Source organism: Canis lupus, chromosome 35 (genome assembly GCF_011100685.1).
Source record: "Canis lupus familiaris isolate Mischka breed German Shepherd chromosome 35, alternate assembly UU_Cfam_GSD_1.0, whole genome shotgun sequence".
NCBI classification, from domain to species: domain Eukaryota; kingdom Metazoa; phylum Chordata; class Mammalia; order Carnivora; family Canidae; genus Canis; species Canis lupus.
In genome coordinates this window covers 25855769-25881805 of record NC_049256.1, presented here as the reverse complement: position 1 = coordinate 25881805, position 26037 = coordinate 25855769, and the positions used below count along the sequence as shown (strand labels likewise).

The 26037-nt window shown below is 40.4% G+C and overlaps 1 protein-coding gene and 1 pseudogene across 7 annotated transcripts; one reads left to right on the top strand and one right to left on the bottom strand.

Annotated features, from left to right (window-relative positions):
* LOC106558250 overlaps window positions 1–3505 on the bottom strand; it is a 5741-nt pseudogene extending 2236 nt beyond the window's left edge.
* Window positions 3473–26037, top strand: ZNF322 (zinc finger protein 322). 7 transcript variants are annotated; one of them, XM_038584389.1, is made up of 4 exons: window positions 3473–3785; window positions 4623–4708; window positions 16231–16272; window positions 21704–26037. In XM_038584389.1, the coding sequence occupies exon 4, from the start codon at window positions 21886–21888 to the stop codon at window positions 23092–23094; it is 1209 nt and encodes a 402-aa protein (XP_038440317.1). In that variant the 5' UTR covers window positions 3473–3785; window positions 4623–4708; window positions 16231–16272; window positions 21704–21885; the 3' UTR covers window positions 23095–26037. The 7 variants fall into 7 exon arrangements, with proteins under 7 accessions (XP_038440317.1, XP_038440315.1, XP_038440318.1 ...); XM_038584387.1 differs by having other exon boundaries at window positions 16231–16305; XM_038584388.1 differs by having other exon boundaries at window positions 3478–3641; window positions 16231–16305.

The window sequence follows — 26037 nt, the reverse complement described above, 5'->3', positions numbered from 1 at the left end:
TTGGGTGTTCCTCAGTGAGAAAATCTGAGCTGCCCTAGGAAATCAAAACATGAAGGACAGCGATGCTATCCTCTTGGAATTGTTGAACCAGCAAGATGGTGATTTTTTTAAAATGTGCTGTTGGTTGTTGACTTTGGAGTACATCAAACAGAAGACACCTTTGTGAGACTATAACTCTGCTGAATCAGGGTTTTAGTGAATGACTAATATAACAAATTGGATGCCTGATGAGTAAGGTACCTGTGGCTAGTTAGGATTCCTCCCTCCAAATCCTAAAAGTGTTTCTGAACAAGCCCCGAGCAGTGCAGATGTATTTTCCTTCCTCTGATCTCAGACTCTTTCTCGGTTAAAGGATTGATTCCCCTGATATTTTAGAACCTAGCTTCTCCTATCTCCTGAGTGGCCTCAGATACTCCTTTCCCGAATCTCCATCCTCTCCACTGCCATTTTCCCTTTAGCAACATATTCAAATCTCTTTCACCCTGAAGCTGTAGGCCCTACTCCCTCTAGTAGTCCTATGTTCTGCAGTAGAGATGGCCTTTCATCGTTCATTTTTATAACCAAGATTCTGGAAAGAAATGATACAACCTGTGTCCCCTTCTTCCCTTTCCACCATACTGCACGCAAGCTGCCCCTATTAAACACAAAAGACTCCTGGTTATCCTAAATTCCATAGATCCTCTTCAGAGAGAGAGAGTATAAGGTAATGGTAACCAGCACAGACTCAGGAAGCCAGACTGCCAGGGTTTACATCCCCATTCTGCCACGTACCAGCAGCATGATTTTGCACAAAACACTGAACTTCCTTGTACTTCCATTTCCATCATCCCTAGGATGGGGTTTTTGTGAGGATTAAACAGCAAAGGGTTCTTGGATGATTGAGTTAGTAGGTATAAGGAGCTTTATAACATGCCTAGAATATAGGAATTCCCAACTGATCTCTATAACATATGACATTGCTGTTGTCAACGTTTTATTCTTTTATTGTTATTTTTAAATATTTTATTTATTTGACAGAGAACACAAGCAGGGGAAGCAGTAGGCAGACAGAAAGGGAGAAGCAGGCTCCCCACTGAGTAAAGAGCCCGATATACTGGGATCATGACCCTAGCTGAAAGCCGACACATAACTGACTGAGCCACCCAGGAGCCCCTGTTGTCAAACTTTTAATTGAAACTCTCCTCCCTTGGTTGTCCTGACCCGTTTTTGTTTGTTCATTTTCCTCATAATTTGCTGGCTACTCCTTATTCTTTATCCTTTTCTCCCAGCTTCCTGTTTTGCTTCTGTATTTTAAAGTAAAATCATCTTTCTAAATAACTAATAAAAATAAAACCATTATTTCTAAAGATTTTAAGTTTGAAAATAATTAAGCTATCTCATGAAGAGCTTCCATTAAATTAATGGAAATTAATGGATAAATCCATTAATTGAAATCACATTCAAGTATCTCTTTTTTCCCATCTTTCATTCCAGTCTCATCTCATTGCTTCTGTTCTTTTAAGCTCCACCTCCTATTTCGTCCCTCCCCCCACCCCCACCCCCACCCCCGCCGAGGCTTTTCTGAACTTTTCTCAAATTCTTATGTACTTAAAAAAAAAATCTTAGGTACTCCTTATCTATGCTCCCAGAATATATTATGGAACTTCTACCTCTGTCATACCACTTATGGCCCCTGCTGTCTCCATGCTAGGATGTGAGCCATTAGAGGAATGGGACTGAGTCTCACTCATCTTTAAATTCCTAAGATCTGGGATCCAGGGGTGGCTCAGCGGTTTGGCGCCTTCCTTTGGCTCAGGGCATGATCCTGGAGTCCCGGGGTTAGGTGGAGCCTGCTGCTCCCTCTGCCTGTGTCTCTACCCCCCTCTCTCTCTGTGTGTGTGTGTCTTTCATGAATAAATAAATAAAATATTTTTAAAAATAAAAAACAAATTCCTAAAATCCAATATAGTCACATGAATTGGCAGTGCTTGAGAAACACCTGTTGAGTGAATGAAACAATAAATAGGATGAGCACTTTGATTGGGCCAATGTCTCTTGAAAGAAAAGGCTGAAGAGTTCAACATGTACTGAATCCTTCCTACATGGAGTGCAGGGATCAGAACCATTTGCTTGATTTTTACTACAGTACTTTCCCAGAATACACTCACCACTATCCAGGTAGCCATACAAATAGAGCGGGTGCAAGCACAGGCTCTGGTATCAGACTGTTCATCTTTCAGCTTCACCAGTGACTAAATGTGTGATCTTGGGCAAGTCACTTAATCTCTGCGTGCACCAGTTCCCTTCTAAGATAAAAATAATAATACATATCAGAATTTGTGTTACAAGCTAATATGATAACACATATAAAGTGTTTAGAACAGTGTCTGGAACACACCACATATATCAATTTAAAAGTTGTTATTTCAAATATTAAGACGACTCTGGATAGATAGAATATTTTGGCCTTAGTTCTCATTAAAAAGGGGCGCCTGGATGACTCCTAGGTTAAGAGACCCACTCTTGATTTCAGCTCAGGTCATGATCTCAGGGTCCTGAGGTCAAGCCCTGTGTTGGGCTCCCCTGTCAGTGCGGAGTTTGCTCAAGAGTCGGTCCCTCTGTCTCTTCCCCTACTTGTACGCTCTCTAAATAAATCTTTAAAAATATATATGAAATTAAAATGAACTGCAGCTCCTCTGGAGAATTCCAGGATTAGAAACATGACTGGCTACTCCTGAAGGCGTGACTGGTAAAACACTGATGTTTTCACCGCTCCCCAGCCCCAGTACTGAGCTCACAATCCAGGTCAGGTCCCTGGCTACCTCCCCCAGCCTTTCCTCCTTTATTTTCTTAGTATTTATCCTCCCTCTTTGCTGTCTGAGGGCCTTTTAAAAACTTTTGTTCCCTGAACAATCGAACAGGGAAAGCAGACCTTCACAGATTTCTCACTGTGCAGGCAATCTTATTTCTGCTCCAACCCAAACAAAAGTGATTGGTCTTCGTTGACTGCAGCCCAGCAGCAGGACCGGGGACCCCCGTGATCCCGGGCGGTCCCATCCTCCGCGCGGCTGCTACCAGCACCCCCGGTAAAGTACTTCCTCCGTTTCGCCAGCCCCATCTCGGGTGGCTGAGCGCTTCCGCCGCGCTCCGGGAGCCTCCATCTCTCCCGGATCCTTCCGGGTGTTCTCAGGGTGGCCCTCGTCTCCGTGACGCTACTTCTGGCTCGAGTCCTCTTTTAATTGCTTTTCAGGAAAGAGCACAGAAGGCAGACACTGGAACAGAAACTACGTCGTTTCTCTTCAAAGCGGTAAGGGAGCCCGCCCTCAACCCAGCACCCCAGGGGTCTCGCAGGCCCCGGGCTGTTGGCCGCCCCGCCCCGAACCACCGGCGGCCCGGAGCGCAGGCGCCCCGAGGCCCCGCCCCCTCACAGAAGCTCATCTCCCATTGGCCCAGAGGCCGGGGGCGGGGCGCCCCAGCCTCCGGAGCAGGGGTGGTCATGTGACTCTAGGGGGCGGGGCTACGCCGGCTGCTTCCCAGCCTGGTTGAAAAGGCTCGCGGATCCGGCCTTGTCGGCCCTTAAAGCGCTCCTTGGGCGGCCTGGCCTCGGCTCCCCTCCCGAGCCGCGCAAAGGAAGCTGCTTCTGGCTCTCGTCGGCTCCCCAGGTTTGCTTTCTTTCTCTTCCCGAAGGTGGGCCCTGGGGTCCGCCGCCGCGAAGCCTGCGGCTGCCGGGAAACCCAAACCCGAGTGTCCGAAGACTAACCGGAAGTGCGGTCCTAGGCGGAGGGGCGGTGCCTGCGGCCGCCGGGGTAAGCCGGGCCGGTGGGGCCTGGGAGGGGCGCGGCCGCGGGGCCCAGGGGCGGGGGGGGGGTCGCGGCCGGACCGGAGACCGACCACCCCACGCCCTCCACGGTCCCTGGGCCCCTGCAGCCGGCTGCCGAGCGGGGTCCGTATCCCCTCCCCCGCCTCGCCCCCGCCCAGACAGCGGACTGAAAGACGGTCAATGAAAAGTTGAAAGAAGAGCAGCTCAGTCCGGTCCTTCCTGGAGAGGATAACAATAAACATTACCGGGCACTTTTCTGAGCGATCTGTATCTCTCCCGTTGGGGAAAAACCCAAGGACATTGAATGAAGCCCCCCCCCCCCGCCCCGTCTTTTAAGGCGGAGATTAGTTCTGTTGTACTCAAATCTATATGCAGAAGAATACCGTTTTTTAACCATTCATAACTATGTTTGGAGAAGTGTATTATATACACTTACTGGTGTGTCTTGGGATGTATTGTGGTCGAATAATGAATGGGTCCTTGACCTTAGAAGTGGAGATAATGCAAACGAAAAATGAGCAAAAAAATATTTTAGACAAGTAAAACAAGACTCAGAGTTTTCCTAAGAAAGTTAGTCATCATCCAGAAGGATTCTTGATGTTTTGTCTAGGGCTGCTTGGGAAGGAAGTGATGGCTACCAGTGGCAGCTATTTCTTGCAGGAGAAACGGAATGTAAGCAATTGTGGGAAGAGTTAGATGTGATTGAAGGATGTTGACCAGACTGGGGCGTAAATGGGACCAATATTTAGACGTCCAGCTCCAGAAAGATATATAAATTTCACCAAAAAATTATAAATTTCTACATTATTGGTTTTTTCTCTAGGAGAGGGAAGCATTGAGTATTGTGAATACTTACAGACTAGAGACTTTTTGAAGCCAAAGGAAGGCCATCTTCAATCTTTGTTAATGGTAAGTGGCATACCAGACTACATGTTTCTCTATAAATATGGATTTGGGAGCAGGAGGTGGGGGAGGACAAGAAGGATTGGAAGAAGATAACAGGAAAAAGAGATTGATACTTTCTTAGGTCCTGAGATAGTGTTAAAACTGGATCCTATTCTGCCAATTTAAGTGTATTTTCTACTTCTTTCCCACATATGTATTCGCAGTAGGCTTGTAGCAATTGCTTCTTGATTGATTTCCAGCCCAAAAAAGGCAGTATGCCCAATGCTTAGGCAGCTTCCTTAGTTAGAAGATTGAAATTTCAATCATTGCCATGCTACCTAATAGCCATGAGTTCTTGAGTAATTATTTAATTGCCCTACGCATAAGGTTTTCTGTTAAGTGCAAATATTGGTATTAATACCTATTTTACCAAGCTCTTGGGAAGATTAAATGAGATAATCCATGCAGTCAATGAAAGATAAATGATAAATGTATCGCCTCGGGCCTGATACAATAAGCATTATCTGTTTTTTAGATTAATGCCTTATCGACTTTGCTTGTCCCATATATCCTTCAACTGTAAGAATAACCTTGAGCTTTGAAGTTCAATACTCAGATTCTCTGTTTGGACTTCTATTGCATGCCTGCTTATTGTGCACACTCTGACCCTAGCCATGGAAGAGAGAACCAGTCTCCCCCTAGGGTGAGGTAGGATAAACCTCTTGGAGGAGGGCACCCTGAAGCTAGGACACACAGGATATGTTTGAGATTGCCAGATGGACCAGCCAGGACTGCCAGCCTGGCCTGTTGCATTGCTATGGGGGCCCTAAGAATTATGGTGGTCGGTCCTTTTTGTTGCTCTGGTATTTATTCATATTTTTCATTCATTCAACAAATGTGTTCTAGAGTATAGGGATAGTGCAGTGAATGAAATACTAAGTCCTAACCCTAATGAAAGTCTACTAGGAGAGAGAAACAAATGAACAGATATAAAATATGTACCATAAAGTTGGAGAATGAAAAGTGCTGTGAAGAGAAATAAAAGAGAATAAGAGGACATAGCTATTTTATATAAAGTAGTCAGGATGTGCCTCCTTTTGAGGAATTAATTTTCAGGCAGAGACTTGGATCAAAGAAAGAAGCAAGCTACCTGGGGGAAGAATGTCCCAGGCAGAGGGAACAAGTGCAGAAGTTCCAAGATGGTTCGTGAGGGTAAAGATAGTTGGAGGTGCCACATTATGTAGAACAGTGAGAACTGGGTTTTATTCTGAGTGTGATAGGAAATGATAATATCTTGAGCTAGGGAAGTGTCATGGTCTACTTTAAGTTTTGACAAACCAGAGTGTTTTATTTTCTAGGTGCTGGCTTCTAAAGACTTAGATAGGAATGAGAAAATGATTTTCCTAATTTTTTAATTTTTTTCTTTTTGGTGTCCCACAGTTTATTGGCTACTTAGGATAAATACAATATCCTGGGCTGATAACTTTAGGCAAGACTCTGATTTCATTTACCAGGCTATTGCCAAACTCAGAATCCTTTATTTCCATTCTGCTGTACTTTTGACCTGAGCAGTAATACACATTTTAAAAGACAAAGCTTCCACAGTCTCTACTGTCTTCTACTAGCTATTTGTCCATATGCCTGCATATCTTTACTTGGTTTTGATTCTGAATTTTTCTTTTTTCTCCTAATATTTATCCATTACTGTTTTTCTAGCTTTTGCAGAATCTCCATATTCATTGTTAACTGGCTGAGTTATTTTATTACTTATGATTTAGTTAATTTTTAGTGGATTCTGAGCAAAGCTTTACACGAGGCAGATGCAGAGGATGGACTGGATAAAGAGGGTTTTTGTGTGTGTGAAGATGAAATTAAGAAAATAATAGAACCTGTCATTTATTGAGTATCTGTAGAGACATAGGTACTGAGCTGAGTCCTTTCGTGGTGATGTCTGAGTTCTCATGGCAGCTTCTTGAGGCATGTAATGGGATCTTTCCTATTTTATCAAAGGGGAAATTGAAGCTGAAGGAAGTTAAGTAATTTACCCAAGTTCTTGCAGCTACAGAGAAGCATAGTGGGAATTTGAACCAAAATCTGATTCCAGAACTTGAACATTCAGTTTTAACTAGTACAATATATCAACTCTCAGCTCTCATGTTCTTTTAAACAAACTAAAATACCTTCTCATTTTGAAATAATTTCGGACGTAAGAAAAAGTTGCAGAGTAGTACAAAGAATGCTTATATACCTTTTGTCCATGGTCCTGAATGTTAACATTTTACTGTATTCACTCTATGATTCTATGTGTCTCTATATACACATATATATATATATATATATATATATATATATACACACACATATATATATATGTTTTCCCTGAACCCTTTAAGACTAGGTTATAGACATAATGATTCTCCTCAAACTATGAGAGTATTAAGCGCTAAAGTCTTATGACATGCTAAGCCCTAAAGTCTTAAGAGAATTAAGCCCTAAAAGTATGTAGTGAATTAACTTCTCTCCTATGCATGTCCAGTGCTCCTAGTTACATGCCATTCTTGAGAGAATTGAAAAAATACTCAAATTGTTTCCTATAGAGCTTCATTCTTTCCTAGAACCCCAGTTGAGAATGCCTGTCCTAAATACGCAGCAGTTTATTTCCTGAAAACAAGGCTGTTCTCCTTACCATTACAGCTATCAAAGCTAGGAAATTAAAACTCATATAACACTATTATCTTATTCAAGTTGAGTCAATTGTTCCACTAGTGTCCTTTTCAGGAAAGGGAAGAAACCAGTTTTTGTTGCCCAAGATCAGTCCATCATTCCCCATTTCATTTAATTGTCATGTCTTCTTTATCATGGAATATATGTCCTCAGACCTTGACTTTTTTCTTTTGTTTTTTTTTTTTTAAGATCTTATTTATTTATTTATTTGAGAACAAGACGGAGAGAGAGAGAGCAGAAGCAGGGGAAGCGGGAGAGGGAGAAACAGACTCTCCACTGAGCAGGGTGCCCCATGCCCAGGGTTCTATCCCAGGACCCTGAGATTGTGACTTGAGCTGAAGGCAGCTGCTTAACTGACTGAACCACTCAAGTGCCCCATTGGCTTTTTTTTTTTAAGAGGTTAGGTCATGTATTTAGTAGAATTTCCCTCAATTTGGTTTGTCTGATGTTTCCGCATATTTAGGTTATACATTTTTGGCAAGATAGCACAGAGGTGATGTCCTATTCTGTTCTTTACCTTCTGTTGGGTAACTTGGACATCGTGTTACTGGTAATAGTAACTTTGATCATTTGGTTAAGGTGGTATCTTCCAGGTTTCTGTAAGTTTCGGTACTGTGAAGTACTCTTGTCTCATAATTATTAAATATCTAGTAGGGAGATACTTTCAGATTGTATAAATATCCTGATCTCATAAACTTTTCACCCACTAGATTTCTACCTGAAACAATTAAATACTCTAGTTTTGATTGGACATGGTGGTTTTTATTTTTATTTTTATTTATTTTTATTTTTATTTATTTATTTTTTTGACATGGTGGTTTTTAAAATTCCATCATTTCTTCTACATTTACTTATTGACTTTTTTAAAATAAGAAAAACTCCCTTCTCCATTTTCACTTTTTTTGAATCTGTATGGATTCTTATTGTGTTATTAACTTATTACAGTCAGGGGATCCCTGGGTGGCTCAGCGGTTTGGCGCCTGCCTTTGGCCCAGGGCGTGATCCTGGAGTCCCCGGATTGAGTCCCGCATTGGGCTCCCTGCATGGAGCCTGCTTCTCCCTCCTCCTGTGTCTTTGCCTCTCTCTCTCTATGTCTATCATAAAATAAATAAATAAATCTTGGAAAAAAAAAACTTATCATAGTCAATATTTATTTTGATGTTCTGTTTGTTCCAGATTTGTACAGTAGCAGCCCCTTCGGCCTGGCTCCTGGGTCCTTTTGGCATATTGTCACCACTATTTGAGCACTTCTTACCTGGCACAATAAGATGTTCTGGGTTCATCTTATACTTTCTAAGCCCGGGAATCAGCCATTACTCCAGGAGCCCTGATAGCATTAAGTGGAGAATGTGTTTAGAAACCAAGACCTGAGTGTTTAGTATGCACATTACTACTAGGATTTCATTCTTTATATAACCTTTCAGCAGACGTCATTAGAAAAATAAAATAAACACATACTTTGACACATACACACCTTTGTTTTCATATATACTATAAAACCTTGGCCTCATACTGATACTTCTAATTCCATTTAATCACTACAGAGTTCATTCTTGCCTTTGCCTTTTCTATATTTATAATTCCCTTCTCTGAAAGAGGAATCTGTGTGCCATTTTACCCAAAGTATATACTTGTTCAGTTCTAGGGTATACTCTAAGTAATATATCTATACCACAGGAGAGAAAAAAGCCCCACTAATGAGAATTTAGTAATTGTTTATAGTTCTTTTATGTTTAGCTTGAGTTTATATAATCCTAAGACTGTATTAAAGTGCTATTTGAGTTGTTTTTTTCCCTTCTGGGTGTTTAATCATTTGAAAAGCAGACTCATTTGTTTTTGTTTGTATTATATTTTAACATTTCTCTCTTGTCTGTTTTATTGAATGTGTGAAATGTAACAGTTCTAAAAGTAAAAATGTTGAGTGTGTTACAAAAATGTATAGTCCTTGACCTATTGACACTGATGCCATTTGCTGGTCCTTTTAATCCCATTTCACCTACCTTGTGGTGATAAGCACATGCATTAGTTTCTTTAACCTTTTGCAAAGTTCTTTTGGCCTGGGATCCCTGGTGGCTCAGCGGTTTACCACCTGCCTTTGGCCCAGGGCGTGATCCCGGAGTCACGGGATCGAGTCCCACGTCGGGCTCCCGGCGTGGAGCCTGCTTCTCCCTCTGCCTGTGTCTCTGCCTCTCTCTCCTCTCTCTGTGACTATCATGAATAAATAAATAATCTTTAAAAAAAGAGTTATTTTTGGCCAAATGAAAGGATTTATAGTTGTTTTATTTATTTATTTATTTATTTATTTATTTATTTATTTATTTATCTATCTATCTATCTATCTATTTATTATTTATTTATTTATTTATTTATTTATTTGAGAGAGCATCAGCAGGGGGAGGGCAGAAGGAGAAAGAGAACCCCCAAGCAGGCTCCAAGGTCATCACAGAGCCCAAACGGGGACTAGGTCCCACAACCCTGAGATCATAACCTGAGCCAAAACCAAGAGGCAAGCTACCCAGGTGCCCACACATACACGTGTATTTTTTTATTTTTACTTCATTCTTATACAAAATGTAGCATGCTTTTTTATACCATTGTTTTTAAAGTTTATGGAATATCCTGAAAATCACTCGACGTCAATTCATAAAGGTTTTCTTCATTCTTTTACAGCTTCATAGTACTCCATTATATGTGCCTATACTGAGTTTGTTCAACCACTTTCTTACGTATGGGTATTTAAGTTGTTTTAAATATATTCAAGTTACAAACATTGCTACGGTGACTAACCTTATGCTTGTATATTTTTATATTGTTGGAGGTGTATCTTCAGAGTCAAGTTCTAGTAATGGAATTCTGAGTCAGATAGAAATGCATATTTAGTTTTATTAGAAATCATAAAATAACCAATACTTTGAAGCATACATGCATTTAGTTTTATTAGTTACATTGTCAAATTCCCCTCCAGAGGTTGTACCAATTGGTGTTACCTCTAGCAACATATGAAAGTGTCTTATTTCCCCACGGTTTTGACAACAAAATGGGTTGTCATACTTTTTAGTGTATGTCAAATTGATTGGGCATTTCCCATACCCTTTTCAATTATTTCATTTTTTAAAAATAGACTTTTTTTAGAGTACTTTGAGGTTCACAGCAAAATTGAGTTGAGTACATATTGTTGCTGTATGTCCTCTGCCACCCTCCACCCACCGACCCCAGCCTCCCCAGCTATCAACATCTCAGCCCAGAGTGGTACATTTATTGCAATTCTTTTTACATGCAAAAATGTTTTTATTTTTTTCAAATGGCCAATTTTGTATCATAAGCCAAAAACCTTTCTATACACTGAAATTACCTGTATGTTCAGTATGTGTATGATTTCAGTTTGTAAATTCACATCTTTGATCAGTGTGGAGTTGATTTTGGTATGTGGTATGGGGTATAGATCAGTTGTATCAACTTCCATGTGACTATCCTGATGTTCTAATTATTTAATCTAATCGTTTAATCATTTATTTAAAAATGCATTATTTTCCTGGTGATTTGAGACATCATCTTTATTATATACTAAATTTCTGTATATGATTTTCTATTCTATTCCACTTATCTTTTTATGTATTTATGTACCAGAATGACATTTTTTTAAATATAGAGGCTTTATGGTATATTTTAATGTCTCCTGGGATTATCAATCACCTCTCAATCTTTTCATCGTTTCTTAGCTACTCTTGCATGTTGGTTTTTCCAAGTGAATCTGAGTAATAACTAGCTCAGGCATTGTTGATTTTTTTTGTAAAGTCTCAGAAAGTATATACTTTAGGCTTTGGGGGCCATATGGTCTCTGTTCAACTAATTAACTCTGCTTGTGTGAAAGAAGCCATGAGCAATACATTCATGAATAAGTGTTACCTTGTTTCAGGAAAACTTTATAAAAAGGCTAGGCTGCAGGCCAGAGTTACCTGTGGCCATAGTTTACCCACCTTTGGTCTCGTTCCATGAAGAAGTTTATTATTTTTGTTGGAATTGTATTAGTTTATAAGTCTTTTTAGGAGGAACTAACATCTTCATCATACTGAATTAATCTATCCAAAAAGATATCTTTCCATTTGTTTAAGTGTACTCTTGGGTCTTTCAGTAGTGTTTGAAAGTTTTCCTCTTCTTCATTTTACATAATTATTGTTTAATTTATCTTTAAGTATTTCATATTTTGTTGTACAAAGAGTATTCTCTATCATTGTATACTCTAGTTATTTGTGTACAAAAAAGTGCTGTTCATTTCTGTGTGTATTATATCCTGCTGCCTTGCTGAATTCCTTTGAGTCAGTTTTTTTTTTAGATTTTATTTATGTATTCATTTGAGATAGAGCACAGGAGAGCAGGAGCAGGGGAGCGAAGGGTGAGTGAGAAGCAGACTCCCTGCTGAGCTGGAGGTGGAGCTAGATCCAAGGACCCAGAGATCAAGTCCCAGGCCTAAGGCAGATAGATGCTCAACTGACTGAGCCACCCAGGTATCCCTCCCCTTTGAGTCAATTTTAATGTTGATTCTCTCTAGGGTTTTTGAATTATAACCTATATCTCCAAACAGATATAAATTTATTTCTTTTCTATTATTATACTTCTAATTGATTTTTATTTTCTTATTGCATTAGCTAATACTTCCAAGTTAGTGTTTAGTAACAGAAGAGATAGTGATTGTTCTTGACTTGTTCTGATCTTACTGGAAATGACTAGTTTTTCTCACTTAGATACTAGCTGTTAGACCAAAGAATGTATAATTTATTATTTAAAAGGAAGTCCATCAATTCCTACTTTGAGTATTTTCATTAGGAATAGATGTTGATTTCTGTTGTGAGTTCCTTCAGCATCTATGATGATAGTCATGATTTATCTCCATAGATCAGTTAATATATGGTATCATATTAATGGATTTCCTAATATTTGAACAAATCTTACATTTGAATAAGTTCATCTTTCTTGTGATGTTACTTTTAATATGGTTTTAGATTTTTATTAGTATTTTTCACACTAATACTGGGCTATAAACATTTTTATACTTTTCATCAGATTTAGTTGTCAACATTAAGCTATTTTCACAAAAGACTAGCAGTATTTCTAATTTTTGGTATTCTGGAAAACATTTTTGCAGCATTGAGTTTATTTGGTCTTGGTAAGTTTGTTAGAATACCCTTTAGAAATGATGTCGATCTAGTGCTTTTTTGTGGGATAATTCCTTAATAATCTTCTGTTTATTCTGTGCATATTAGTGTTTTAAAACTTTCTGTCTCTGATAAGTGTGATTTTGGTAAATTAGGTTTTTCCCAGGAAACAGTGTTTCATAGGTTATCCCATTTATTTGTGTAGAAGTCTGCAAAGTGATGTTTTGTGTATGTGGGGTTTTTTTGTTTTACTTGTTATTAATTCCTTTTCTTTTTTAATAAATATGTACATTTTCTTTGTCTTCATTAAATCATTTAAGTTTTTCCAAATAAGTAGGATTTTGATTTATAATTAGGTTGCTTTTCTCTTTAGTTCACTGATTTCCATTTTTATTTTTATTTTCTTCCTTAATTTCCTTTGATTTACCTTTCTCTTAGTTCTTTGATCTGAGAATTTAGTGTTTGTTCATTTAATCTTTTTATTGATATAAAAGTAAGACTATGAACATTCCTGGATCACTGCTTTAAGTTTACTCTATAGATTATAATCTGTAATAGTTTTAATTATCAATATTTAGAAATTTTATTTCAGGGGTGCCTCTGTGGCTCATTTGGTTAAGTGCCTGCCTTCTGCCTTTGGGTCAAGTCATGATCTTGGGGTTCTGGGATGGAACTCCTCATGGGGCTCCCTGCTCAGTGGGAAGTCTGGTTCTCTCTCTCCCCATCCCCTATCGTGCTCTCTCTCAATAAATAAAATTTAAAAAAAAAGAAATTTCGTTTCATCTCCCCATTTGCTGAAGAGTTGTCTTAATAGCTTATTTTCCCCACTTAGGAGGGGCTTTTTAAATTTTGCATTTTAATAAATTTTTAGTTTCATGTCACTTTATGGAACTTACTGATGTTGTCTCTGTGACCTAATACATGACAGGATTCTGTGACTGAGTCACATGTGCCTGAGAAAAAAGTTTACTTCGTATTATTAGGGCATAAGTTTCCATAGCTATTCTTAAGATTTACTTGATAATTAGATTATCTAGGTCTTCTGCATCATTATTTATTTTTGTTCTGCTTTGTAAGTCTTTACTGATAGTGGCATGTTGTTTTATTATTAATGTTTTTATCTGTATTTCTTGTTATCTCTTGTAGTTTTTGCTTTGTAAGGGTGACTGCTGTGTAACTTGGTTCAAAATTATAACTTACAAGCTCTATTTTAATTACGGCTTTCAACATTAAAAAGTTATTCATCATGTCTAATATTTTTCAGCCTGAGTTCTTCTCTTCTTGATATCTTGGATACAGGGCCTTCCTTTATTTTTTTTTTTATTTTTATTTTTTTTCAGGGCCTTCCTTTATTCTTTCTATTTACCTGTGGGTTTTTTTTTGTTTTTTTGTTTTTTTTTTTTTTGCCTGTGATCCTTTTTCTGTCCCTTTAGTTTCAGCCTTTTTGAGTCTTTAAACATCTGTTGTAGTTGGCATGTAGTTGGATCTTGCTTTGTGAACCATGGTAAAAACATTTGAAGAGGTGAGCCAAACTCCTTCGCATGCATTGATGATTGATATATTTGGTCTCCGCATGATCATATTGTTTATACTTGTCCTAATTTTTCAGCTACTTGTTGTGTTTTCATTGCTCTTTCATTAAAAATGTTTTTAGAATGTTTGGTTTTTGTTATCATGGCATAGATCTTTTGTGATGTTAGTCCCATTTTCTTATTGAGCCTTTAATTATCTGGTTTTTCAGTTTTTAGTAGGAACCCTTTCCTCCTGTCTGCCATTAATGCACTAACTAGTGAGGCCACTTTCTTTTTCTTCTCTCAGCTTTTAGTTGAATTATGTCTGTTTTATTGAAACATAAAGTGTTTAACAAGACTGCTAATTTAGTAACACTTTGGCACTTTTGTCATTGTGGTAAGGTTTTGTGGGGTTTTTGTCTTTTTTTTTTTTTAAGTTTTTTTTTTGGTTTTTGTCTTTTTTAATGAGTTGGCATTTTTTGAAGATAATGGGGAGATAGAGTGTGTCTCTTTTATTTTCCTTTTTTCTAAAAAAAAAAATCTTCCCTTCATCTTGAAGGACCCTTAAATTTTCTTTCTTTTCTCCTTCACTATGCAGCCCAGAGGGTTGGTTCCTCTCCCTCCCTGTTTACTCTCTCCTGAAGCACCTGCCAGGACTGCCTCTTTTACTCTGGTGTGGGTGTTAAGTCCCTTTCTGATACCCTTTTCTGATCAGAACTTTCAAAATGTGTTTTGTACTTAGAGTGGGTTTTCTCTCTCTGGCAGGAAACTCAGTTGATTTTGTGTACCCTGAGCCCTCGTCTGCACCCCACATACTCAGGCCACCCTTGCTCTCATGGGCAGCATGCATAACTTGCACTTGAGAGCCGGCCAGCTGTGACTTGGTGAAGATGTGGGCTTGTGTTGTGCGTTTGTTTTTCTTCTTGCTCCTTTAGCTTCTAAAGGAGGTGTCGGGAAATTGGGCTTCCTACAGCCACCATTACCCTGACTTTGCTTTATTACTGTGTTCTGTAGAGTTCTCCCAGAGGTATTTTGTCCTTTTTCCATACATAAGTCGGTTTTCTATCCACTGAAGTCAGTTTTAAATCATTGTTGTAGAAGCTCATAGGTTTTCTGAAAAATCCCAGTTGAACTACAATTTATGGTTTCCCTGACTTCTTTGTTTCAGGCTGTATTGGGTTCACCCTGAAGGAAACAGCATTCAGAAGAGTCAACTCACTGCCCATTGGGTTGTGCTTGAAAGTTTGGTCTTCCTTAACCTGCGCACTGTTTACTTTTCAGAGGCCTTAAGTGCCTAGCCCATGGATTCTGTCCAGATTTCAGAAGTGCATTCTGAGGGAGAACAAAAATGGCATGTGTTTACTCCATCTTAGCCTGGAACCAGAATCATGACACTTGTCATCTTTATACTGGCAGCTACGTAGGGACTCCATGTCATAGAGAGCCTCAACTAAATGTGCCCACTTGTTGTCTGGGTCTCAGGAGTTCCTTTCATGCTTCTGATCCTCCAGAGCAGAAAGGTTCTTGAGGAAACGGAAACCTCCATGGCCTGAAATAGGCAGGTTAAAGCTGCGAGGGAAGGAATCAGTGGACAAGTCTGAGCTCTCTGACTTCTTTTATGCCCGTAATGGGCTACCTTCCGAATTGTTTGTGGCTGAAATACTAGTCCCCTTAGGCCACTGTAAATTTTGGATAACCAGAAGTGTGATGATGTCATGCCCTCCAGTGAAGGAAGGATGCCTATAGTCAAGGAGTGGTTTCGTGGGAATGCAGGTATAGTGTGTGTTCCCTACTGCTCTGTAGGTCCCTCCTGCAGCCCGAGTTCCTGCTGGGAGGATGATGCCTTAGCATGTGTTGTCTTCCACTGAGATTTAGGGATAGGGGCCCTTTCCTTTGATGCTGTTAGAATCCCCAAGGAAGCTGTAGATTGTGCAGGTGGTCTTCAGATTCTCCCTTGTCCCTTTCCTGTAGAGTTCTCTGAGATGGTGTAGGATTCCGATTAACCTCAGAATTGAATTTAAGGCATTGTATAAGAAAACCCATCTGCTCTTTTAAGGAAATCAGTTTACCCATTTTCAGGTTCTTCGAGTGAAATGATCTGGTGCTAAATTTGCTCATTTATGATGGTGTATTCTTTTCTCATCCTTGTGTTTTACAGAATGCTGTCTTCCTTGAGAAATCAAATTCTTAGGACCAGGAGGTAAATGCTGCTTTCTTTCCAGTTAGATTCTAGGTAAGCTAAGTTTCTCTGGTCCTCAGGGATGTACCTTCTCCTAGATCGTGCTCTGTCAGAGTGGCCCCCTGTCTTCTGGAACTCGGCCTTTTGCTTTTACCATAGGGACACGAAGAATTACAATGAGGTTTATTCACGTACTCAGCAGATGCTTAGTAAGCACCAGCTGTGTGCCTGGCACTGCTCTGTATCCTAAAGAAAGAGCAGTACACAAGACACATAAACATCCTTGCCATATTTTAGACCATAAAAAAACAAATTATGTAGCATATCCAAAGTGGTCAGCGTTGTGGAAAAATCGGAAAAGCAGTCTTGGGAACACTGGGCGTGGGGATGGCCCACAGCTCTGAATATGGTGGTCACGGGAGGCCTCCTGAAGAAGTGACAGCTGAAGAAGTAGTTGAGGGAATTAAGAGAGCTGTGCATACCCACAAGGAAGAAAGCTGGAGAAACCAGCAGGGAAGGACTGAGGCTCTAAAGGGAGTTGGGGTGAGAACAGCTGGGAAGCCATTGTGGGCACATCATGTGGAGAACAGAGAGCAGGTCAGAGAAGCAGTGGTAAGGTCACAAAGCAGCCCCTTTGAGGCCTCTAGGGCCATTGTGGGGACTGAAAGAGGTGGGGAAAGGGGAGGCCTCTGAAGGGAGCAGAGAAGAATGGATTCTGTTGTTTTATTTTTATTTTGTTTGGATTTTTATTTGTTTGACAGAGTGCAAGCGTAAAGCAGGGGTAAGGGCAGAGGAAGAGAGAGCCCAAGCAGAGGGCAGATCTTCACTGACTGAGCCCCACCCCAAGCACTCCTGTTCTGTTGTTTTAACAGGAGTTCACTGGTTGCAGGGTTGAGGGCTTGTGGGTATAAGGAGGGTAGTGATAGGATGGCAGGAGTTGCTGGGGCTACCATGATGAAATGCCACAGACTGAGTGCCTTTAAACAGCAAATTGGTTGCCTCACAGTCTGGAGGCTAGAAGTCCAAGATCAAAGTGTCAGGTTTGGTTTCTTCTGAGATCTCTCCATGGCTTACAGACGGCCACCTTCTCTTGGTCCTCATATGATCTTCCCCCTGCCCACACATCCCAAATATCTCTGTGTCCTAATCTTTTCTTATAAAGACATCAGTCAAAATGGATTAGGGCCCACCTAAATTTACCCCCCCCCCTTTTTTTTTAAGATTTTGTTTGTTTATTTGTGAGAGACACACAGAGAGAGACATAGACAGAGGGAGAAGCAAGCTCCATTCAGGAAGCCCGATGTGGGACTCGATCCCAGGACTCCAGGAATCATGCCTTGAGCCAAAGGCAGATGCTTAACCACTGAGCTACCCAGGTGTCCCTAACTTTACCCTTTAAAAGTCCTGTCTCCAGGGCCTCTGGCTGGCCTAGTCCATAAAGCAAGTAACTCTTGATCTCAAGGTTGTAAGTGAACCTCATATTGGGTGTAGAGTTTACTTTAAAATCTTTTTAAAAAGTAAACTAGGGATCCCTGGGTGGCGCAGCGGTTTGGCGCCTGCCTTTGGCCCGGGGCGCGATCCTGGAGACCCGGGATTGAATCCCACGTCGGGCTCCCGGTGCATGGAGCCTGCTTCTCCCTCTGCCTGTGTCTCTGCCCCTCTCTCTCTCTGTGTGACTATCATTGTACATTGAATAAATAAATAAAATCTTTAAAAAAAAAAATAAAAAGTAAACTAAAGATCCTGTTTCCAAATACAGCCACATTCCAAGGTAATGGGGTGTAGGGTTTGTTAGAGCTTCAACATACAAATCTGGGAAGCACCCCTTTCACCCCTTAATTGATAGGAACCAGTTAGGAGGTTTTTACCATCATCCAAATGAGAAATGAGCATGATTTGGACCAAGGTTGCAGCAGCAGACACAGTGAGAAGTGGTTGCATTCTAGTTTTGAGAATGGAGCCCATGAATTTGTTGATGACTCAATTGTAGAGAGTGAGAGAGAAGATTACAGGATGACTCCAGGGTTTGGGCCTGAGGACAGGAAAGGATAGATTTGCCCTGAACTGGGATCAGGCGGAGGAGTAGTGGAGTAGGTCTGGATTTCAGCTCGGTGCAGCTTCTCTGCTGGCCTGCTTTTTGACTAAGTAAGGCAAGATCAGATACGGGACATCGAGTTCTAAATTCTATTAACAGAAAACGTTTTTTGTGACACTTTAGGCTTTGGGGGTTGATTGTGGAAGCTGCAGCATACACTCTGGTACTTAGTAACTAATAATATGTTATTATTAGTAGTTTTTGGTTTTGTTTTAGCTTTGGGGGTTTTGTTTTGTTTTGTTAGTAGTTTTCAGATAACTTTTTCTCAAGAGGCCCATGGTTCATCAGTAATCAAGGGTATGTGTTCTGTGGCTGCCTGCAGCCCCTTAGAACTCAGAGACTCAGCATCTTGGTAAATACATAGAGTAGTATTCACTCTCTTGTATCATCAGGACAGAAATGTACTCATCTTTAAGATACTTCATTGGGTAGCAGGAGTTCATTTGACTGGTCAGATGTGTACACTTATTTCCTAGGATCCATTATCGAATGAACAGAGAGAAATGATCTTGGAGTGTAAGGAATTCTTGTATGATAACTATGAGGGTCACCTGGAACAGGTAATTTGGACCAAAAAATGTAATTTCTATGACAGTTTTGTTGATCACGGTGACATGATAGAATATTTGAAATCTAGGATGTAGAGTTACTGTATTTAGCATAAACACACCATCTCTTGTGTGTATCCCACCTCCTTCCCTTCTCCGAGCTGTGGACATCACCGCTCTTTTCAGCCATGCATCAGTTTTCTCTCATACTGTTCCTCTGTAGTGGTTTGAACACTACCTTTCTGTGGACCTCTCTCTGGCTTCTTCAAGAAACTGCTCTACTTCCACCCTGTTCAGTTTTGAGTTGACACCTAAAGCCTTGGTATTTCTTTTTCTATTTATAAATAACCTTTTTTTTTTTTTAATTATGACAACCATCTCTGTGCCTTACGCATGGAGAGTTTGCAAATTGCTGAATGGAAATTGGGAAACCAATTAGCAAATGGATGAAACAGAAAGTCCCCCATCTTCTGGATCCTTTCGCCTCATTGTTTACTCTGAATTCTGGTGGCCTGCATATTGTTTCCTCTCACATACACAGGCTCTAGTCCTATATGTCACAGTTGATGAATGGTGGACCCTGTCCCCAGAAGTATGTACATACACCAAATAACATTTGCAATCAGTTTCACAGTTTTTGTGTTTATTTAGGAGTCCATAGATGCTGGATAAGGACTTCTTTTCTAGCTTTGAGCACCTGCTATGTGCCAGGTACTAGGGAAACAGCATTGAAATGAAAAAAATCCCTGTCCTTTAGGGGCTGACATTCTATGGAGGAAAATACAACAGTATATCAGGAGTGTTATATGTGTGGGTCAGCTGGGATGCAGGTGTATTACAATGTAAAGTAGGATGGCCAGGCAAAGATTTGAAGGTGATGAGGGGGATGGAACCTTGAAGATCTAGAGGGGATAGCACTTTAGCGAGGAGACAGCACAGATCCTGAAGTGGGGGTGACCTGCTAGTTTGAACAGCAGCAGAGAGACAATGTGACATGTGCACAGTAGAAGAAAAGCAAGGAGAAGAGTCAGAGTGGTAACCAGGAGGCAGAGTTCTTAGGGGCTTGTTGGTTTCTAACAAGAGCAGTCTGGCAGAGCGATAAGGGCAAATGTTAGATTGGAGGATGTTCCAGAAACCTTAGAAGACAAGATTTGGAGGCAATAAACAGATTGATTTCTTTTGAAGAAATTTGCAGGAAAAAGAAACAGAAGTGGGATGATAGCTTGAGGGCAAGGTGGTCAAGAGAAGTTCTCATGTTGGTTGTGCTTTTGTTTTAGGAGAACAGGACAGCCAGCTTGCTGGTTAGTGTGATCCACACAAAAAGAACAGGTGCAGGATAGGGAGGATTGAATTGCTGGAGTGATGTCCTTGTGGAGTAAAGGGATAGAATCCAGTACGCCAGTGGAAGGGCTGTCTGTCCTTAGACTGAGCAAAGGCAGTTTGTCATCCGTAAGGACAGAGGAAAGATGGAGCGCATGACCGTGCTGGCAAGAAGTTAGTTGATGTGGTGGGAGCATGTAGAAGTGGTTTTTTATGTTTTTGTTTTGAGCATAAGTGTATATTGTGTTATATTGTGGGGTTTTTTTTGGCTTACTTAAATTTTCTCAAAAATAGGAAGCAAAGTCATCAGCTTTTACTCCTTAGATGATGAGAAAGGTTTAGAATGTATGAGGGGAGGATTCAATATGGAAATGATCACTGAAAAGAGTGTAAAGGACACGGAATATGATGGTTTTTCCCCTTTCTTGTTTCTCCTGTGTTTCTTCTTTGGTATATTGTGAGTGGTTGATTAAGTGACCAATTCATTGCCCCCCCGCCCCCGCCCCCCCCCCCCCCCCCCCCGTGCTTCTCTCTCGAATCAGCCCAGTGTACAGCATTAGTCTGTGTTATTTCCTGTTGGCCATGGCGTCTTTAACTCATCTACTAGTATAGCTTCATGGAAAATAGGTCCTTAGTTGAAAGACCTCCGCATTTCTCTCCTCTCCTTCCTTTTTAATCTCCTACTCATTTGAAGATGTGGCTGCATCCCTTACCCAGGAAGAGTGGAGCATTGGCAGCCTGAGCAGAGGGCCCTTTTCAGTGAAGTGACAAAGGAGAGTTATGTAATTGTGATGTTTCTTTGTATAAGGGCTTATTTCTTCAAGATGCTCAACCTCAGTTGTTTTAATACTTGCACATCCCTCAAAAGAGGAAAGAAATTCTTCCGTATCTCTTCATTGTATAAGGAAGAGCCTGGTACAAAAAGCAGGCTTGAAGCCCAAGCTTTCATCTGTAGTCAGGATTTTTCTTTTTGAGCAGGGTTTGTGCTCATAGCAAAGCAGAATCTTCATCTTAATAACAGTGAGCGTGAGAGCTAACACAGAGTGCTTACTGTGAGATACGTAGTGATTAATTTACTTACTTAACGTACGTGTGTGTTCAATTCTAATGATCATTCCCGATTCCTTCCCAACTTTGCTACCGAGAGGACTGCATAGACCTTCCCAGTCCCTTTGGAGTTGTTCTCCTCTTGAGCAAGCACACTAACTGTTAGGCCTGTTGTGATTACTCAGTTGAAGCAGGGGAAAGAGGAGGAAGCCTAGTGTTGAGATCACCCAGGCTCATGACAGAAATAACTCTTCCTGGACTTTTCCCCATATGTGTCTCTGACTAGTTGTATGTTAGAAAAGAGGAAAAGATTGCAAGCCCTATAAAAACTAGAGCACTTATGAACTCTGATGGAACAGTTCCATCTTTTCTGCAGTAATAACCTTGTGCATTCTTTTCCTAGTTACAGGAATATAAATCATATTTCTTCTTTGTTTCACAGGGTTGGAAATACCAAGTGAGGAATTAGTGTGTATAATGCTGGAAGCTTGTAGAGATGAGCTGCTCATGACTGAAAGGCCTACAACAGATGTATCTTTCAAGTTCATATCAAGAAAACAACAATGAAAAAAATGATGGGTCAGGAAGACAAGTGGAAGACTCCCTAGGAGAGAGCCATAGAAAATGTTCACTTCACAAGAGAGATATAATCAGAGAACTCAGAAAAGTAAAATATATCATGTATGCCCTCAGAAGGGTAAAAAGATTTTTATTCATGTGCATGAGATTACTCAAATAGATGATCAGATATACCAGTGCCTTGAACGTGAGCAAAACTTCTGTGAAAACTTAGCTCTTATTATGTGTGAGAGATCCCATACTGGGGAGAAACCTTGTAGATGTGATATGTGTGAGAAAACCTTCATCCAAAGCTCAGATCTTATTTCACACCAGAGGATCCACAATTATGAGAAACCTTACAAATGTAGCAAATGTGAGAAGAGCTTTTGGCACCACTTAGCTCTTTCAGGACACCAGAGAACACATGCAGGTAAAAAATTCTATACATGTGATATTTGTGGCAAAAATTTCGGTCAGAGCTCTGATCTGCTTGTCCACCAGCGAAGCCATACAGGCGAGAAACCATATCTGTGTAGTGAGTGTGATAAATGCTTCAGTCGAAGTACAAACCTTATAAGGCACCGAAGAACTCACACAGGTGAGAAACCATTTAAGTGTCTGGAGTGTGAAAAAGCTTTTAGTGGGAAATCAGATCTGATTAGCCACCAGAGAACTCATACTGGTGAAAGGCCCTACAAATGTAATAAGTGTGAGAAAAGTTACCGACACCGTTCAGCCTTCATTGTTCATAAGAGAGTTCATACCGGGGAGAAGCCCTATAAGTGTGGTGCCTGTGAGAAATGCTTTGGCCAGAAATCAGACCTCATTGTACACCAGAGAGTTCATACGGGTGAGAAACCATATAAATGCTTGGAATGTATGAGAAGTTTTACCCGGAGTGCCAACCTCATCAGACATCAGGCAACTCATACTCACACTTTTAAATGCCTTGAATATGAGAAAAGTTTCAGCTGTAGCTCAGACCTTATTGTGCATCAGAGAATTCACATGGAGGAGAAACCACATCAGTGGTCGACATGCGAGAGTGGCTTCCTCCTAGGGATGGACTTTGTTGCCCAACAGAAAATGAGAACTCAGACTGAGGAGCTGCATTATAAATACAGTGTATGTGATAAAAGCTTCCACCAGAGCTCAGCTCTTCTTCAACATCAGACAATCCATATCGGTGAGAAACCATACATCTGTAATATGGGCGAGAAAGGTCTTGAGCTCAGCCCTCCCCATGCGTCAGAAGCCTCACAAATGTCTTGATCAGACAAGAAGTTACAATACCATAAAAAACGTATTTACCTGTGAGAGAACTCATTAAAGAACTCTAGGCAAATCTCACACTTTCCTCAGAGCTCAGACTTCAGTGGGGACCAGAGAATGCAACTGTGGGAAGTTGAGAAATGGTTTGCCCAGAGAACTACCCTAACAGAACACTTAATCAGCCACTCCAATGAGAAACCATACAAATGCCTTGAGTTTGGACAAACCGTTAGTCCAGGCTCATATCTGATCACCCGCAAGGGGATTCCTACAGGTGGGAAACTTTACAAATGCAGTGAGTGTAAGAGAGCTCTCTAGCAGCAGTCACCCCGCCTCATCCCAAGAGAATTCGCTCCAGAGGACTTTTTAAATGCCCTCATTGTCAATAGAGCTTCAAACAGCATGTACGTCGAATTGGATGTCAGAAAGCCCATCGTGGGGAGAAACCCAGCAAGTGCGTAAAAAGCTTCTAACAGAACTATGACTTTCTTACTTTTCAGAGAAGCCATACTGGTGAAAATGCGTGTATTTGTCTTGAATGTGGCAAAAACATTAGCTGAGAGCCTTCTTGGGTTTGCACCAAAGAAACCCAATCTGAGGAAAGACCTTACAAAGTCTCTGAGTAAGAAAGACTCCTGTCAGTGAGCAGCTCTTGTGGTACACCAGGGAACTCCCATAAGGGAAGAACCCTCCTTTGAGTCTGAAAAAAGCCTTGCTAGAAACTCCTACCTTATCAGGTCCCAAAGAACGTACTCTGCACAGAATTTTGCGCCAATGAGAGATCTCATTGTGGACTGTGTACATATGTTAGGTAATAGTTGACCCATATGGTAGAGATGATTTTTAATGGAGTCAGTATGTAAACAGTTGCTTAGATGCCTGGAACCTTGTTCTGGGAGGAGCTAGGCAGGTCAGAAGTGGCCTGATGGGTAACTCAGGTAAAGATACTTTTATCTGAACCACTTAATGATTGCTTTACTTTCACTTGTTAAAATTTGGAAATCCAATAAAGGAAAGGACTGTAACCTTGTGATAGAAGGTGTGGCATGTGTTACTGTCAGGGGGAAAGGATTATACTGACTTTGCCTCTGTCAGTTTTTTAATTCTTGGCAAGAATGGGGACTAGTATGTTGTCAATAGCCTGGGAACCTTTTGCTGGTAGTGAAAAGAACTGAACAGCTAGGGAGTAGCCAGATCAAAACACTCCCCAAAGTGCCCTCTTTGGAGGGCCAACCTCATAAAAAGGCAGAATACTTAGCTTTTTCCTGTGTGAGTTAAGGGATCCCCCCAAAAAGTTTCCTTTCCCTCGAACATCTTTGAGATTATCACTGGTATTTGAAATTTTAGCTTTAGAGAGTTATTTTCAACTCAGAAATGCAAATTTAAGTATAATGGTCATGATGTTGCTAGCATCTGTATTTTTGTGACTTTATTTAATACATCTCTTTTGATGAAAAGATGCTCTTCAGCTCCTTGTAAAATGATTAAGGGAAACCAAAAGAAAGATTTAAGCCTGAACACAGAGTAAAAACACATAATGATACATTATTAATGAAGGAGCTAAACTTTGAGTATCCTGACTTCAAAGCTGGTGTTTTTCACTCTGTCATCCTGCTGTTGATAGTAAATCAATCCCCATAATGATATGCCTTTCATTTATTTCAGTTCTGCCAAGGAAAGAGAGAATACTTTTTTTCCCAGGGAAAGGATTGCAGTCACCACAACATAAGGTATCTGTTTGGCTTGGAATGTAGGATTCTGAATGCTAGGAGGCAAAAGTAGTTGACAGATTCATCAGAGACCTAAGGATAAGCACTTATCTCCAATTTAACAGGATAATTAATGATTATCTCTAACATTCTCTAGAAATACTGTACTTAATCCAGGGATTATAAATGGACCATTCAGAGGTTTTTTTTCTTCCCTCAAGTTAAAAGACATTTACTATAAATAAGATTCCTACAGTATTTGGGACTATAGACTGGTGAGTAAATATTTTGTTGCTAGTCTGGGTTCTCTGGTTTATTTTAACAAATCCCTGAATGATTGGAGAGTGCTGGCATTCAGACTCATGGTGGTGGCCAGCTGTTACCTTGTGTATGGCTCTAAGCTTTGGTCCTATTAACTGGTTAATGAGCTTGATAATCTAAGAGTCAGTGGATATAGTGTATAGTAATAATAAGGAATCTGGTTCTAGGGTGGGGTTTACTTGTTTTTTCCTTTGGTTTTTTTGGTTTTTGTTTTTGTTTTGTTTTAGAAAACAAATGCTGGAGGGTTTCTTTGATCTGTTGTGTTTTAGTAATTTTCATAAATAGCTCTTATACCATGAAAAGTTGCCCAGTGTGATTAAACACGCAAGATGTATTTGTTTCTCTTTGGTGCAGATCATGCCTGTCACTAGTATATGTTTGACGGTTGTAATGCTTAAAATAGTATTGGGTGTATGGCATGGTGGTGATGAGGGTTATTCCTCATGGCTACTTGTTAATCGTTACAGCTTAGAGAAGGGGACAGAGTTTGTATTGTTGGCAGGGCAGTGACTTGCCCCTTCTTTCAACTAATCTTACTGATAATTGTCTCTTGTCTTTAAATAAATTAAGGATGGACCATCCCTCAAACGGCAAACAGGCAGGGTATGAGACAGGTCTGAGGGTGAGGGCTTTTACCCATTGAGAGAGGGGTTGGTGTTATTTGTAGAGCATAACCTGAGGTTGGAGAGGACCACTGGGAGCCTGTAACCAGAACTAGAAGGTAACTTCTGGGATGGATGGAGGTTCTCTTGAGACAGTGCCAACCTAAATCTACCTCAGGTAAGTAGTTAGAGTAACTTTTTCAAGACTTCAGACCAAACAAGACACTTGTATTCAGTCTATGTATTCCTATGCTTTAATGTTTTTGTTTTCCCTTAAATTCTTAAATAAACATTTATTCTGAAAAACTCCA

Excerpts from the sequence above, each read along its gene's own strand:
- ZNF322 (XM_038584390.1), top strand. The coding sequence starts at position 21,886 with ATGTTCACTTCACAAGAGAGATATAATCAGAGAACTCAGAAAAGTAAA.